Here is a 15636-nt window from a genome sequence, read left to right on the forward strand (position 1 = left end):
GTGGCTCAGTGGGTTAAGGATCCACACTGTCACAGCTATGGCATGACCTGGGAACTTCTGCATGCCACGAGTGTGGTCAAAAAACACCAAACAGGAGTTCCCGTCGTGGCACAGTGGTTAGCGAATCCGACTAGGAACCATGAGGTTGCGGGTTCGGTCCCTGCCCTTGCTCAGTGGGTTAACGATCTGGCATTGCCGTGAGCTGTGGTGTAGGTCGCAGATGCAGCTCGGATCCTGCGTTGCTGTGGCTCTAGCGCAGGCTGGCAGCTACAGCTCCAATTGGACCCCTAGCCTGGGAACCTCCATATGCCACGGGAGCAGCCCAAGAAATGGCAAAAAGACAAAAAAAAAAAAAAAAAAAAACAAAACCAAAAAAACCAAAAACAAACACCAAACAAAAACCAATACTCAACTCAGGGGTTAGTTTTTCAGCACTTTCTTAGGACAGTGCACATCATAAGGACCCAGTGTCTTCAAATTACAAGAGCGCAGCCCTACAGAAGAGTCACATGTTCCAACTAAACTAATGTTTGATCCAAGGCATTGAGTCTCCACATAATCTTGTGTCTAAAACAAATACTCTGACACACCTAGCCTGCTCCCCCCCCCCTTTTTTTAAAACTGTTTTTCTTCTCCCCAACCCATGCACCCAAAGCATGTGGAAGTTCCCAGGCCAGGGACAGAACCCGAGCTACAGTTGCAGACTACGTCACAGCTCTGGCAGTGCTGGATCTCCAACCCACTGTGCCGCGGTGGGAACTCACTATTTTTTCTTTCAGCCTGTGTTTTGCATGCTTAATTAGGGCTTCTGTACACTGGCTTGTTAAGCACCTTGAGGTACTTCATGTGCTTTTTAGAAACATTACTCACTTTTGTGTGATGGTAGTATTTAGGCCATGTCATCAAATCTAAATGCCATAGATTTTAAGATGTGGTGATTAAATTATCTAAGTGATTCTAAGACACTATTAGACGTAAGATGCTAAAAAATTTCTCTAGGAGTTCCCATCGTGGCTCAGTGGTTAACAAACCCGACTAGTATCCATAAGGACAAGGGTTTGATTCCTGGCCCCACTCAGTAGGTTAAAGATCTGGCATTGCCGTGAGCTGTGGTGTAGGTCGAAGGCGAGGCTCGGATCCCGTGTTGCTGTGGCTGTGGTGTAGGGTGGCAGCTGTAGCTCCGATTCAACCCCTAGCCTGGTAGCCTCCATGTGCCGTGGGTGCGGCCCTAAAAACAAACACATACACAAAAATTTCTCTAAATTCTTCCTAAAAGACATTCTTTGGCCGTGATAAGACACAAGTACAAAATAGCTCAGTTGGGTACACCATTACAGTGTATGCAGACTAAAGAAAACTGTGGACTTTCTTAGTTCTAATATTGTATCAAGTGAAACATTAGCCTCCTTCACAGAAACCTGGCGTCAGGCATGTCATTACCATCTTCAGATTTTCCAGACTTACTTGTCTTCCCCCAGCACCACACCAAATCCAGCATGAGACACTCGAGTTACTTCAGGGTCATACCAACCCATCATTTGAGCAGCACCAAATACTGCCTGGAAGTGCAAAGACTGGAAAGAAACAGAAAGGGGAGGTTACTTACAAAACTTTTTTTTTTTTTTTTTTGGCCTCTCTGAGGCATATGAAGTTCCTGGCTGGGATCAGATCCAAGCTGCAGATGTGACCTATACCACAGCTGAGGCAACACTGGATCCTTTAACCCACTGAGCCAGGCCAGGGACTGAACCTGCATCCCAGCACTGTAGAGACGCTGCTGATCCTGTTGCACCACAGCGGGAATTCCACTTGCTAAACTTTTTGTTGACTAAAGCTATTCTGCTTACAAATGAAAATTGGTGAAATTCATTCACTCAGAAATCTTGTTAAGGAAAGAAAAGCTATAAAAGCCCTTCTTTATTCCTTATATGTGAGAAAAGTAACACCCTTTCCAGTTTATGGAGACAAGCTAGAAAGCTGAGAAATGTACAAATTTGGCCAACTCCAAACCTTGTTCTTTCTCTTCTATTACATTACTTTTCTGAATTTTTGTTTTTGGGGAAAATTCATAGGGTCTTCCAGTGCCAAATGCCTCACCATACTGTCTCACTCCCATCAGACAATGTAAACTAAACATACACAAATCTACAAACTCACTTGTCCACTGTCTACCACATAGATGATCATATCTGCTTTTTCCTCAAACAGTCTTTGCTTTATAGTAGCCAGGTCAGATGTATCATAGGTATACCCTCCATCTGATTTTACTATGGTTAATGGTACAGGACATCCTGGAACAAACACAATCTTTCTGCCATCATCCACTTGTACAAATCCTAGAAGAAGAAAAAACAATAATGTCAAAAGAATCCTAAAGAAATACAAAGGCACAGCATTATAGGACGTTTATTAGAGAGCTCAAGAAATCACAGAAATAAATTTCTCAATGTGACCTAGTATGAGCCTTGGAAAATGACCACTGTCAAGGTTGTCTGGGCACCCAGGGCGTGTTCAGGACACAGGTGAGATATCCTGACAGTTTTCTGGACCAGCACTACACTCGGCTCTCAAATGAAGAGGATCTCACTGGAGCCCACCTGCTCAACCGACACACAACACAGAAATCTGTGCTTTGTTTTCAAGCTGGAGCCATAGGCTGCTGTTCTTTGGGAGAAAGGTGCAATTTCTGTCATTACCTCTTAAAATGTATCAAAAATTAAAACTGTAACGGAGTTTGGGAAACAAACACGGCAAGATTTACCATTTGGAATGATTAGTGGAAAGAAAAAATAAAATCATATATTCATGATGAAAAGGCAAAATTCTTGGATGCAAGAAAGGACAGGAAAGAACATAATGGTAATAATAGCTATATTTGAGCACTACTGTGTGCTTAAATACTATGCTAAGTCAAATTCAACCTTCACAATAACTATGCAGTAAATACTATTATTACTGCCTTTCTTAAAAAACAGTTTAGGAAACTGATGTTTAATAAGGTGAAGACAATATAAAATAGTGGTTAAAAACGAGCTCTGAGGCTAGAGTGCTCAGGTTTGGAGCTCAGACTTATCGGCTATTAGCTATGTAACCTTGGGAAGTTACTGTCGCTTTTCTTATTAAGAGCTCATTATCTTAAATGTATGGTCCCTAGGCTCCAGAATGTGATTAATAAATATCACTTCTCGTTCAAGGAATCAATTTTCCTTGGAGATATTAGAGTGGCTGAATTCAGATCTAACCTGGATTTCTAAGGTGGGAAATGTATGCCAGAAAACAAGTGAATTATCAAAGATTTAGGGGATAAGAAAAACAAAAGGGAAGCCAATTTGAAGAGGCCACCGTTAAACAACAATGGGACAATCTGAACATTAAAAAAATAAAGGCAAGTAACTGGAAAATATAAGAGGTATTAAACCTGATAAACCTGATTTATAATAATGCTATAAATAATCTAGTCGTCACATCTGGACGATATTAAGAAACCAATTTAGGAGTTCCCTTGGTGGCCCAGTGGTTAAGGATTTTCAGTGTTGTCAATGGTGTCACTTGGTGTCCTTGCCTGGGAACTTCCACATGCTGCAGGTACAGCCAAAAAGGAAAAAAAGAGAAAGAAACTGATTTATTATTCTGAAAATTGACAAAGAAAAAGCATTTATAGTGCCTGTCTTCTATGAACTGTAGCTCAGGATAACCAAAACATTACGTGACAAAGTTCTGCATAGGAGAATTCCAGGTTAATGAAGGAATGACAGAAGGCTACCACTTTCCAACCTCTAATAAAGTAATGGAACAAAGTCATGATCAGCAACAGCTGCTAAAACCACTGGGGGAAAGTCTAATGGGGAAATTAAAGGAGAAGTCAGGCTGATAACACCTGAACCCCCTAGTTCATCTTAACATCAAAAAAAGAATCAACCAAAAATTGGTGTTCTTGCAAACAAATAAGATAAAATAAAAAGTGGAAGAAAACACAGACCAGAATTTAAATCAAGCTTCTTCAGAAAACACAGATGAGAGGAATTACATTAATAATTCTGTGTGGGAAACTGCAAAACAAATGGCCCAGTTTCTTCATCATCAAATAAGGAAAGGGGGTAGGGATGGGGAGAAAAACCTATGACTTAGAGAATTTAAGATACATATTAAAGATATAAATATTAATGTGCAGACTCTGAAAACAATCCTCGTGATTAGAAAAGAATATGGATCACGACACTGTGGCAGGATCCCGATGGCGGAGGAGTGAGACGTGGTGCTCACCTTCTCCCACAAACACACCAAAATAATCCATCTACATGTAGAACAATTTGCACAGAACAGCTCCTGAACGCTGGCAGAAGACCTTAAGCCTCCCAAAAGAGCAAGAAACCCTCCACATAACTGGGTAGAACAAAAGGAAAAAAGGAATCACACCCTAAACAAAACGAAAAGACAACCCACAGAATGGGAGAAAATATTTGCAAATGAATTGACTGACAAGGGATTACTCTCCAAAATTTATCAACACCTCCTACCACTCAATACCAAAAAATGAACAACCCCATCAAAAAATGGGCAGATCTAAACAGGATGCCAAAAACCACATGACAAGATGTTCAACATCACTCATTATTAGAGAAATGCAAATCAAAACCACTAGGAGGTACCACCTTACACCAGCCAGAATGGCAATCATCAAAAAGTCTACAAACAATAAGCGCTGGAGAAAGTGTGGAGAAAAAGGAACCCTATGACACTGTTGGTGGGACTGTAAATTGGTGCAATCACTGTGGAAAGCAGCATGGAGATCCCTCAGAAAACTAAAAATAGAATTACCATTAGACCCAGCAATCCCACTCCTGGGCGTCTATCCAGAGAAAAGCATGACTCAAAAAGACATACATATTCCAATGTTCACTGCAGCACTATTTTCAATAGCCTAGATATGGAAACAACCTAAATGCCCATCGACAGAGGAGTGGATCCAGAAGATGTGGTACATATACACAATGGAATATGACTCAGTCAGTCAAAGGAACGAAATACTGGCATTTTTAGCAACATGGATGGACCTAGAAATTATCATGCTGAGTGAAGTCAGTCAGACAATGAGACACCAACATCAAATGCTTTCACTGACATGTGGAATCTGAAAAAAGGACACAATGAACTTTTTTGCAGAACAGATATTGACTCACAGATTTTAAAACCTTCTGTTAATTTCAAAAAAAAAAAAAAAAAAAAGAAAGAAAGAAAGAAGGAATCAGGATGGGACTAGCACTTCTGAAAGAGGAAAGGAACCTGCACCCTGGAAGGCACCTAACTGATGGGAAGATCAGCTGAGATGGAGGGACCTCAAAGCCTCAGAGAAAAGCACAGCAGCTGGACTGAGGAGGGCAAAGTAGGGAGCCACAGAGGCCATTGGTAGCACCTCTCCAGACACCACAGCCTGAGATGCTCAGGTGGGAGCTGGGCACTGGAGACTCAGGCTCTGGAGGTCAGCTCTGGGGAGAGAAGTGGTGTGCCATGGGCTTGGCAGTGGAGGGCCACAGCTGAGGGAACCGGGAGGAGGTCTGGGCCAGCAGGAGAAGCAAGGCGCCATTGCTGGGGAGGACGAGAGGAGGAGGGCGGACCACCATAGGAATAACTTTCTCTGCTCTTGCAGTCTCTGGAGGATGGGGTGCCTTTGGTGCAAGCCATGGGCAGAGAAGCGCCTCCTGTGCAGGCTAAGCGCAACAGGGCACCTCTTACATGGTCTACAGGTGGTGGGGGCGAACACCACAGTCATCACAGCCTCTAGAGGAGGGTGTGGCCCGCCACCACTAGGGGTCTGTGAACAGGTACCACCTGAGGCCCAAGTCACATCAGAGGTGGCATAGAGGAGGGCAGTGCAACTGAGCACCACCCACTGTTGCTCTCACTCCCCTGGGAATGCACACGCCCTGCTGCTGCCACTGCCAAACCCTCTGGGTGCTGCCTATACCTGCCTGGGGGGTCACTGCCACTTTGCAGGGCCCTGCAACTAGGAAGAGCTTGTGCCACCTCCCCATGGGTCCTTGCCACCTAGCCCAGCCTATTGCCTCCATCTCCCTGGAAGCACATGCGGCACCCTATCAAGGGGTAACAGCTTGCACACGCTGAGGAAAGTGAGAGCAAGCACCCAGAACAAAAACAGTCTTCAGGCCAAAAAATAATAGTAAGCCCTCACAGAATACCCAGGGGCGCTCATACATATAAACAGCCCTCTACAACTATAGTAGTTATTTTCCCTAAACTCACAGTATAAGAACAATATAAGCAAAATGAAGAGCCTCAGGAACCATTCCCAAATAAAAGGAGAACTCCCTTGAAGGAGCAAACAGTGAAACAGACCTTTTCAGTCTAAGGGACACTGAGTTTAAAAAGGAGACAGTAAAGATACTTAAGGAATTAAGAGCGAATATGATGGAATTAAGAGCGGATATGAACAGTAATGCAGATTACTTTTGAAAGGAACTAGAAAATATGAGGAGGAGCCAAGAAAAATTAGAGAATTCATTTAGAGACACAAGTTGAGTTAAATGCACTGAAGAGCAGAAGGCATAATGCAGAGGAGTGACTTGGAAGACAGAAAAATGAAAATCATCCAATCAGGACAGCAGACAGAAAACCAAATGAAAAAAAAAAACAAAACAAAACATGAAAGCAATATAAGAGATCTATGGGATAATATAAAGCAGGCCAATCTACGTATAAGGATTCCAGAAGGAGAAGAAAAAGAAAAGGGGATAGAAAATATATTTGAAGAAATTATGGCTGAAAACTTCCCAAATCTAAAGGAAGCATATATCAAGACACAGGAAGCACAGAGGGCTCTGAACAAGTTGAACCCAAACAGGACCACACCAAGACATATTATAATAAAAAGAGCAAAAGTTAGGAGTTCCCATCATGGCTCAGTGGAAAAAAATCTGACCAGCATACATGAGGACATAGGTTCAATCCTGGCCTCACTCAGTGGGTTAAGGATCCAAGTATCCGGGGTTGCCGTGAACTGTGGTGTAGTTTGAAGACGTGGCTTGGATCTGGTGTTGTTGTGGCTGTGGTGTAGCTGGCAGCTACAGCTCCGATTTGATCCCTAGCCTGGGAAACTCCATATGCCAAGGGTGTGGCCCTAAAAAAAAAAAAAGGTAAAAGTTAAATATAAAGAGAAGACTCTAAAGGCAGCAAACAAAAAACAGAGTTAATTATAAGGGAACCCCCATAAGGCTATCAGCTGATTTCTCTACAGAAACACTACAGGCCAGAAGAGAGTGGCAAGATATATTCAAAGTTCTAAAAGAGAAAAATCTGCAGCCCAGAATACTCTACCCAGCAAGAATATCATTGAAAATAGAAGGAGAAATAAAGAATTTCTCCAACAAACAAAACCCATTCTAAAAGAAATACTGAAAGCACTCCTCTAAAGAAAAAAGTAGAAAGAAATAGAATGGAGGAAATCACAATTGGAAAGCAATCACTTAAATAAGCCAGTATACAGATCTAAAAGAAAAAACAAACAAACAAAAAAACAAACTATTGTTTTTTTGGGTTTTTTTTTTTTTTTTGGTCTTTTTGCTATTTCTTTGGGCCGCTCCCGCGGCATATGGAGGTTCCCAGGCTAGGGGTCCAATTGGAGCTGTAGCCACTGGCCTACGCCAGAGCCACAGCAACTCGGGATCGGAGCCACATCTGCAACCTACACCACAGCTCACGGCAACGCCGGATCGTTAACCCACTGAGCAAGGGCAGGGACTGAACCCGCAACCTCATGGTTCCTAGTCGGATTCGTTAACCACTGCGCCACGACGGGAACTCCAAAACAAACTATTGTAAAAGTGACGATAAACAGGAGTTCCTGTGGTTGGCGCAGTGGTTAACGAATCCGACTAGGAACCATGAGGTTGGGGGTTCAATCCCTAGCCTTGCTCAGTGGGTTAAGGATCTGGCGTTGCCGTGAGCTGTGGTGTAGGTCGCAAACGCGGCTTGGATCCCGTGTTGCTGTGGCTCTGGCGTAGGCCGGTGGCTACAGCTCCAATTAGACCCTTAGCCTGGGAACCTCCATATGCAGTGGGTGCGGCCCTGCAAAGCAACCCCCCCCCCAAAAAAAAACAAAATTAAAAAAAAAAAGACACAAACAACTTAACCTACCACCTAAAAGAATTAGAAAAAGAGAACAAACAAAACCTAGTCAGCAGAAGGAAAGAAATCATAAAGATCAGCAAAGAAGTCAATAAAATAGATATTCAAATACAAAAGAAAAAAATCAATAAAAACAAGAGCTGGTTCATTGAAAGGGTAAACAAAATTGACAAACCTCTAGCCAGACTCACCAAGAAAGAACTCAAAATAAGAAATGAAAAAGGAGAAATCTCAATGGATACTGCAGAAATACAAAAAAACATAAAAATACTATGAACAATTATATGCCAACAAATCTGATAACTTAGAAGAAACGGACAACTTTCTAGAGACATATAGCCCACCAAAACTGAGTCAAGAAGAAATATATCAATTGAACAGACCAATCAACAGAAATGAAATACAGTATGTAAGAAAAACTTTCCCTAGGACCAGATGGCTTCACAGGCGAATACTACCAAACATAATAAAAAAGAACTTATATCCACCCTTCTTAAACTTTTCCAAAAGGTTGAAGAAGAAATAACCCCAAAGACATTCTATGAAGCCACCATCACCCTAAAACCCAAAGATACTACCAAAAAAAAAATTGTAGGACAGTATCTTTTTTTTTTTTTGGTGCTTTTTAGGGCTGCACCCAAGGCATTTGGAGGTTCCCAGGCTAGGGGTCCAATCGGAACTATAGCCAATAGCCTATGCCACAGCAACACAAGATCTGAGCTGCTCCTGCGACCCACACCACAGCTCATGGCAACGCCGGATCCTTAAACCCACTGAGTGAGCCCAGGGATTGAACCTTCATCCTCATGAATACTAGTTGGGTTCATTAAACACTGAGCCACAATGGGAACTCCCAGGCCAATATCTTTGATGAACACAGACTTAAAAATGCTCAACAAAACTTTAATCAACTGAATCCAACAACATATAAAAAGATCACACACTATGACCAAGTGGGATTCATCCCAAGTTCACAAGGATGGTTCAACAAATGCAAATCAGTGTCATAGACATTAACAAAAGACAAGTCCAAAACTACATGATCATCTCAACAGATGCAGAAAAAGCATCTGACAAAGTCCAATATCCACTTGTGATAAAAACTCTTACCAAAGTGGGTATAGAGGGAACCTAACATAATAAAGGCTCACAGCCTTTATAAAAAACCCACAGCCAGTGTACTACTCAATGGAGAAAAGCTGAAAGCCTTCCCACTAAAATCTGGAACAAGACAAGGATGCCCACTTTGACCACTTTTATTCAACTAGTATTGGAAGGCCTAGCCACAGCAATCAGACAAACAAAAGAAATAAAAGCTATCCAAATTGGAAGAGAAGAGGGAAAATTGTCACTGTATGCAGATGACATGATACTATACACAGAAAACCCTAAGGACGCAACCCAAAAAATACTCAAACTGATCAACAAATTCAGCCAAGTAGCAGGATATAAGATTAACTTTCAGAAATCAGTTGCATTTCTGTATACAAACAACGAAATATCTGAAAAGGAATAAAAAAATATAATACCTTTTAAAAATCACACCCCAAAAATTAAATACCTAGAAATAAACCTGACCAAGGAGGTGAAAGACTTATTTGCTGAGAACTATTAAACATCAATCAAGGAAATTTTTTTTTGTTTTTTGTTTTGTCTTTTTGCCTTTTCTAGGGCCGCTCAAAAATATGGAACGCTTCACGAATTTGTGTGTCATCCTTGCGCAGGGGTCGTGCTAATCTCTGTATCGTTCCAATTTTATTATATGTGCTGCCCAAGCGAGCACAACATTAATCAAGGAAATTAAAGACGATTCCAGGAAATGCAAAGACATTCCATGCTCCTGGGTTGGAAGAATTAATATTGTTAAAATGGCCATATTACCCAAAGCAAGCTAAATTCAATGCAATCCCTATAAAATTACCCATAACATTTTTCACAGAACTACAACATACAATCCAAAAATTTATATGGAACCATAAAAGACCCAGAATTGCCAAAGCAATACTGAAGAACAAAAACCAAGCAGAAGGCCTAACTCTCCCAGACATGAGACAATATTGCAAAGCTACAGTAATCAAGACAGTGTGGTACTGGTACCAAAACAGACATACAGACCAATGGAACAGAATATAGAGAACCCAGAAATAAACCAGACACCTGTGGTCAATTAATCTTTGACAAAAGAGGCAAGAATATAAAATGGGAAAGTCTCTTCAGCAAGTGGTGCTGGAAAACTGGACTGTTGAAAGTAAATCTATCAAACTAGAACATACCCTTAAACCATGCACAAAAATAAAGACTTAATACAAATGTCTTCTTAGTCTCCCAAGGCAAAAGAAATAAAAACTAAAATAAACAAGTGGGACCTAATCAAACCTACAAGCTTTTGCACAGCAAAGGAAACCATTAAAAAAAACCCAAGAAAACAAAAAACAAAAGACAACTTATGGAACTGGGAAAATAGTTACAAACAATGCAACCAACAAGGGCTTAATCTCCAAAGTGTACACACTCCAAACAGCTCACAAAACTCAGCAGCAAAAAAACCAAACAACCAAATTGGGCTGAACACCTGAAGAGACATTTCTCCAAAGAAGATATACAGATGGCCAACAGGTACATGAAAAAATGCTCAACATCACTAATTATTAGAGAAACGCAAATCAAAACTACAATGAGATACCATCTTACACTGGTCAGAATGGTTATAAGTCTACAAATAAATGCTGGAGAGGGTGTGGAGAAAAGGGAACCCTCCTACACTGCTGGTGGGAATGTAAATTGGTATAAACACTACGCAAACAGTATGGAGTTACCTCAGAAAACTAAATATAGAACTACCATGTGGTTGAGCAATCCCACTCCTGGGCATATAACTGAACAAAAATTATATTCAGAAAGATACATGCACCCCTGTGTTCACTGCGGTACTATTCACAAGAGCCAAGACGACAACGTGAGAAAAAGAATGTATATATATGCATAACCGGATCAACTTGCTGAATAGCAGAAATTGTCAGAATATTATAAATCAACTATAAAACAAAAAATTTAAAAAAATAGAACACTGTAAATCAACAATACTCCGATAAAATAAAATTTTAAAGAAAAAGATTATCAATTTGGAAATGTGAACTCTGGCTCGCTTTTAATGATCTTTAGAAATTATTAATTGTCATGGAGTGGTAATGGCATCATGGTAGGGGTAAGATGAAAGGCCTGTTGTTTCAGAGACAAACCAAAGCAGTTATAGACAAAATTATATGATGTAAGTAGTGTATAGAGGGAGGTAGAACATATTAAGGTCAGTCTGTTTATAATTGTTTGAGATAGGCGAGAAGTATTTGGAGTCAGGAGTCACTAGAATATAACCTCCACTTCTGCCTATGTTAAACTAGTACAATAAAGTTAAAACAAAAAGGTAGAGTACTTACCTCTATCTTCAAATTCCTTTACAATATCATTCATTCTATCTTGATAGAAGGATTCCCCTCTCTCTATTAAAGAGATGTCCAATGCCTCATAGATTTTACTGAACTCTAGGGAAACAAGTCATCAAATAAAGAAAATGTACAATTTAAACAAATAGGAAACATTCATTTTACCTTGAGAAATTTATTATTTAATTACTAATTAAATTATTTAACATTTAAAAGGAAATTAACTAAACAATTAATTACATCAAAATGTATGATACAGAGCAGTATATATACTGCCATCTTGAAAATGTGGAGAGAATACAGCAAGATACACATAAAAATATTCATAGTAAATGGGAATACAATTTATTTTTTATTCCTGTCTATGCTTATTTTTTCCTGTAAGAATGAATCACCTCTTGTGTAATTTTTTTTTTTGTCTTTTTGCTATTTCTTGGGCCGCTCCCATGGCATATGGAGGTTCCCAGGCTGGGGGTCTAATCGGAGCTGTAGCCACAGACCTACGCCAGAGCCACAGCAACGCGGGATCGTTAACCCACCGAGCAAGGGCAGGGACTGAACCTGCAACCTCATGGTTCCTAGTTGGATTCATTAACCACTGTGCCACGACGGGAACTCCCTCTTGTGTAATTTTTAAAAAATTTATTCTTGGAGGAGTTCCCACTGTGGTGCAGCAGAAACAAATCCAACTAGGAACCATGAGGTTGTGGGTTTGATCCCTGGCCTTGCTCAGTGGGTTAGGGATCTAGTGTTGCTGTAAGCTGTGGTGTAGGTCGCAGACTTGGCTCGGATCCTACATTGCTACAACTATGATGTAGGCTGGCAGTTCTAGCTCCGATTGGACTCCTAGCTTGGGAACTTCCATATGTTGCGAATGAGGGCCTAAAAAGCCAAAAAAATCCCCAAATTTTTGTTCTTGGAGTTCCTGTCATGGCTCCGTAGTTAATGAATCTGACTAGCATCCATGAGGACTCAGGTTTGATCCCTGGCCTTGCCCAGTGGGTTAAGGATCCAGCGTTGCTGTGAACTGTGGTGCAGGTGGCAGATGCTGCTCAGATCCTGTGTTGCTGTGGCTCAGTGTAGGCCAGCAGCTACAGTTCCGATTCGACCCCTGGCCTGGAAACTTCCATATGCCACAGGTGAAGCCCTAAAAAACAAAAATAGACAAATACAAATTTATTCTTGGAAAATGTAAATGAGAAGGAAAAAAGAAAAGCCTTTCCAAATGGAGATGAAATGTTCACTGCATTTTCTTTCAGTTTTTCCTACTTTGTACCATTTACCTGCCTGTCAAGCCACACATTAGTGACACAAGATTACCTACAGTAACCCAACACATTTCACAGCCTAGTGAGACCTTTTTCAAAGATCTACTGGTTACTCTTGTCCATTTATTTTTCAAAGTGACCTTTCAAATTACACTGTATAGTCAAAACTTGGACTGTCTTAAAGCGACAAGAGAATGCGGAGAACTAGGGGACTCTGCATGACACACAATCCAAACATCCTATTACACTCTGTTGCATTTTCCCCTTCATTTTAGCCCAACCCATTTCTGGACAGACTTATTCCTAAGTATTTTATGGCTCTGCTTGCTACAGTGAATGGTACCTTTTACTTTTCCAGTTTCTTTGCTAATTTTTCCTGACTTCTAAGAAAGTTAAATTTTGCACCTGCATGTCTTTATAAACCACCTTTACAGTTTCAGTTTCAGAAGATATTTGAGGAAAAAAAATCTATTTGCTAGTCCCTGAACATCTCCCACCATTCAAAGTCAATTCTGAATACTTAGGAAAACTTCACATAGTAATGTTTGTTGGATGAATGAACAAAGCCCAGAAACTCACCTTGGCGGGAGACATCACAGATAAGCTTCCAAGCTTTTAAGATGTCTGGATTTTTACTCTGGAGCAATACTACACATTGATACGCTCGCTTCTTAAATTCCTCCTCAGTATCAAATCTCTTCTTGGATTCCTGTGTTTAAAGGGGGTGGGGTGGGTAAGGTTTGTAAGGAGCTAGTCTCATATTTCTAGATAAAATATTTGTACATTTCTCAAACAAAGAACCCCCACCCCAAACCCCCAGGCAAATCCTACAAAAAATACTAGAGGCAGTAAAAATTTAGAACACCAGAATAACAGAACAAGTGCTCTTTCTAAATAGTCATGAATATTCTTACAAACAAATGTGCCAATAAAACTCTATTATTTCTTCTGAAATAACTTTTTTTGGGGGGCTTTTTAGGGCCATACCCGTGGCGTATGGAGGTTCCCAGGTTAGGGGTCCAATTGCAGCCATAGCTGCTAGCCTACACAACAGCCACAGCAACACCAGACCCTCAACCCACTGAGCGAGGCCAGGGATAGAACCCAAAACCTCATGGTTCCTAGTTGGATTCGTTTCCGCTGTGCCACGATGGGAATTCCAACTTTTCTTAAAAATATAAAATTCTCACCACAGTGAGATCTCTACCTTTCCAATTCACAAAAGCCTATTTTACACCAATACTTGTGTTCCAGGAAGAGTAATAATGAAGAGCTAACAGATGGGGCTGAATTTTCTGGGCTCTATTTTCCATTCTGGATGTGGTGCTGGATTAGTAATTTTTTTTTGGTAACTAAAAATAAATTGTACTCATTGTTTCATATCTATTTTGAAGCAACTTATGATTACCGAAAAAAAAATATTGTTAATCCCATCCCAAAGTACCAGTAGTAATATTCAAATGTAAATTTGGGAAATTTCTTTGCAAATACAGATAGATACGTTTTAAGAAAACCTGGAGATTGACTATACATAGGAATGAGGAAAATCTGGGGGGTGATGAATGTGTTCTAAAACTAGGTTGGGGTGATAGCTGCACGACTTCATAAATTTATTATACAATTCATCAAACTGTCAAATTGGAAAGAGTGATTTCTTGGTATGTAAATTATCCTCAATAAAGTATTAACCATGTTAAGAGTAAAGAAGACAAAATATAAAATAATAAAATATTGAAGTAATATATTAAAAAATATTTTTGTATCCCCTTGTGATAAGGAATACTTTCCTGAGAAGTCATAGAAGAGCCATTAAGAAAAATATACATTTGGTAGCATAAAGTTAATAAAATTCATGGTGAAAGACACATTTGAAATGTGAAATGCAGATAATAGACTTGAATAAAGTACTTGCATCATTTGTAAAAAAAAAAAAAAAAAAGAAAAAAGAAAACCTGGAAATATATGGCTTTTATTTCACCTGTCTTAACATTTAGCAATGTATTATAAACATTTTGCTGCATTAATAAATTTGCTTCATTATAATCAGTGCACAGAATTTCAAGACTATAACATTAATTACTTCATTATCTGATATCAATTTATTTTCAATTTTTTCATTGAAAAACATAAGCCAAAAGACAAAAAACTCCAAAAAAATCCCAAACCAACCAACCAAAACCCCCACAAAGGTTTACTTTCTGATGAAGTAATCTTATTCTTAGGACATTGTCTTTCAAAATGAAACAATTTTAAAAAGGAAAAATAAACCCTATATGTATGAACTCATTTACTGAATAGATAAGCGCACCCCCCAAATGAGGGGGGAATCCCTACAATAGGGAGTTATATAATCTTTGGTCTTTTGTCCTTTTTGGGCCACACCCACAGCATATGGAGGGTCCCAGGCGAGGGGTCTAATTGGAGCTATAGCTGATGGCCTACACCACAGCCACAGCAATGCCAGATCCGAGCTGCATCTGCAACCGACACCAATCGACACCAACCCACTGAGTGAGGCCAGGGATCAAACCCGCAACTTCATGGTTCTTAGTAGGATTTGTCTCCGCTGCATCATGATGGGGACTCCCTAAACTTTGGTCTTCAAATCCAAAACAATGTGCAGCCATAAAGTAACATGAAAGAGTTTAATAAAATGTTAAATAAGCACAACACAAAATAGTACTGTACCCACAAATGGTGTAATAAATGTTTGTATATGGAAAAAGACTCAAAGAATGTGTACCACAGTGACTGATTTAAATTATGATTTATAGTTGTCTTTTAAA

The 15636-nt window shown here is 40.0% G+C and overlaps 1 protein-coding gene across 1 annotated transcript in view; it reads right to left on the reverse strand.

Moving 5' to 3' along the window:
• RARS (arginyl-tRNA synthetase) overlaps positions 1-15636 on the reverse strand; it is a 38338-nt gene that overhangs the window by 10593 nt on the left and 12109 nt on the right. Inside the window, exons 8-11 of the mRNA NM_001244260.1 lie at positions 13430-13559; positions 11577-11681; positions 2158-2336; positions 1465-1574 (exon numbers count right to left, since the gene is read on the reverse strand). Coding sequence (NP_001231189.1) covers positions 1465-1574; positions 2158-2336; positions 11577-11681; positions 13430-13559 — 524 coding nt within the window. The remainder of the gene's footprint in view (positions 1-1464; positions 1575-2157; positions 2337-11576; positions 11682-13429; positions 13560-15636) is intronic.

Source organism: Sus scrofa, chromosome 16 (assembly GCF_000003025.6).
Source record: "Sus scrofa isolate TJ Tabasco breed Duroc chromosome 16, Sscrofa11.1, whole genome shotgun sequence".
In the NCBI taxonomy this organism is placed as follows: Eukaryota; Metazoa; Chordata; class Mammalia; order Artiodactyla; family Suidae; genus Sus; species Sus scrofa.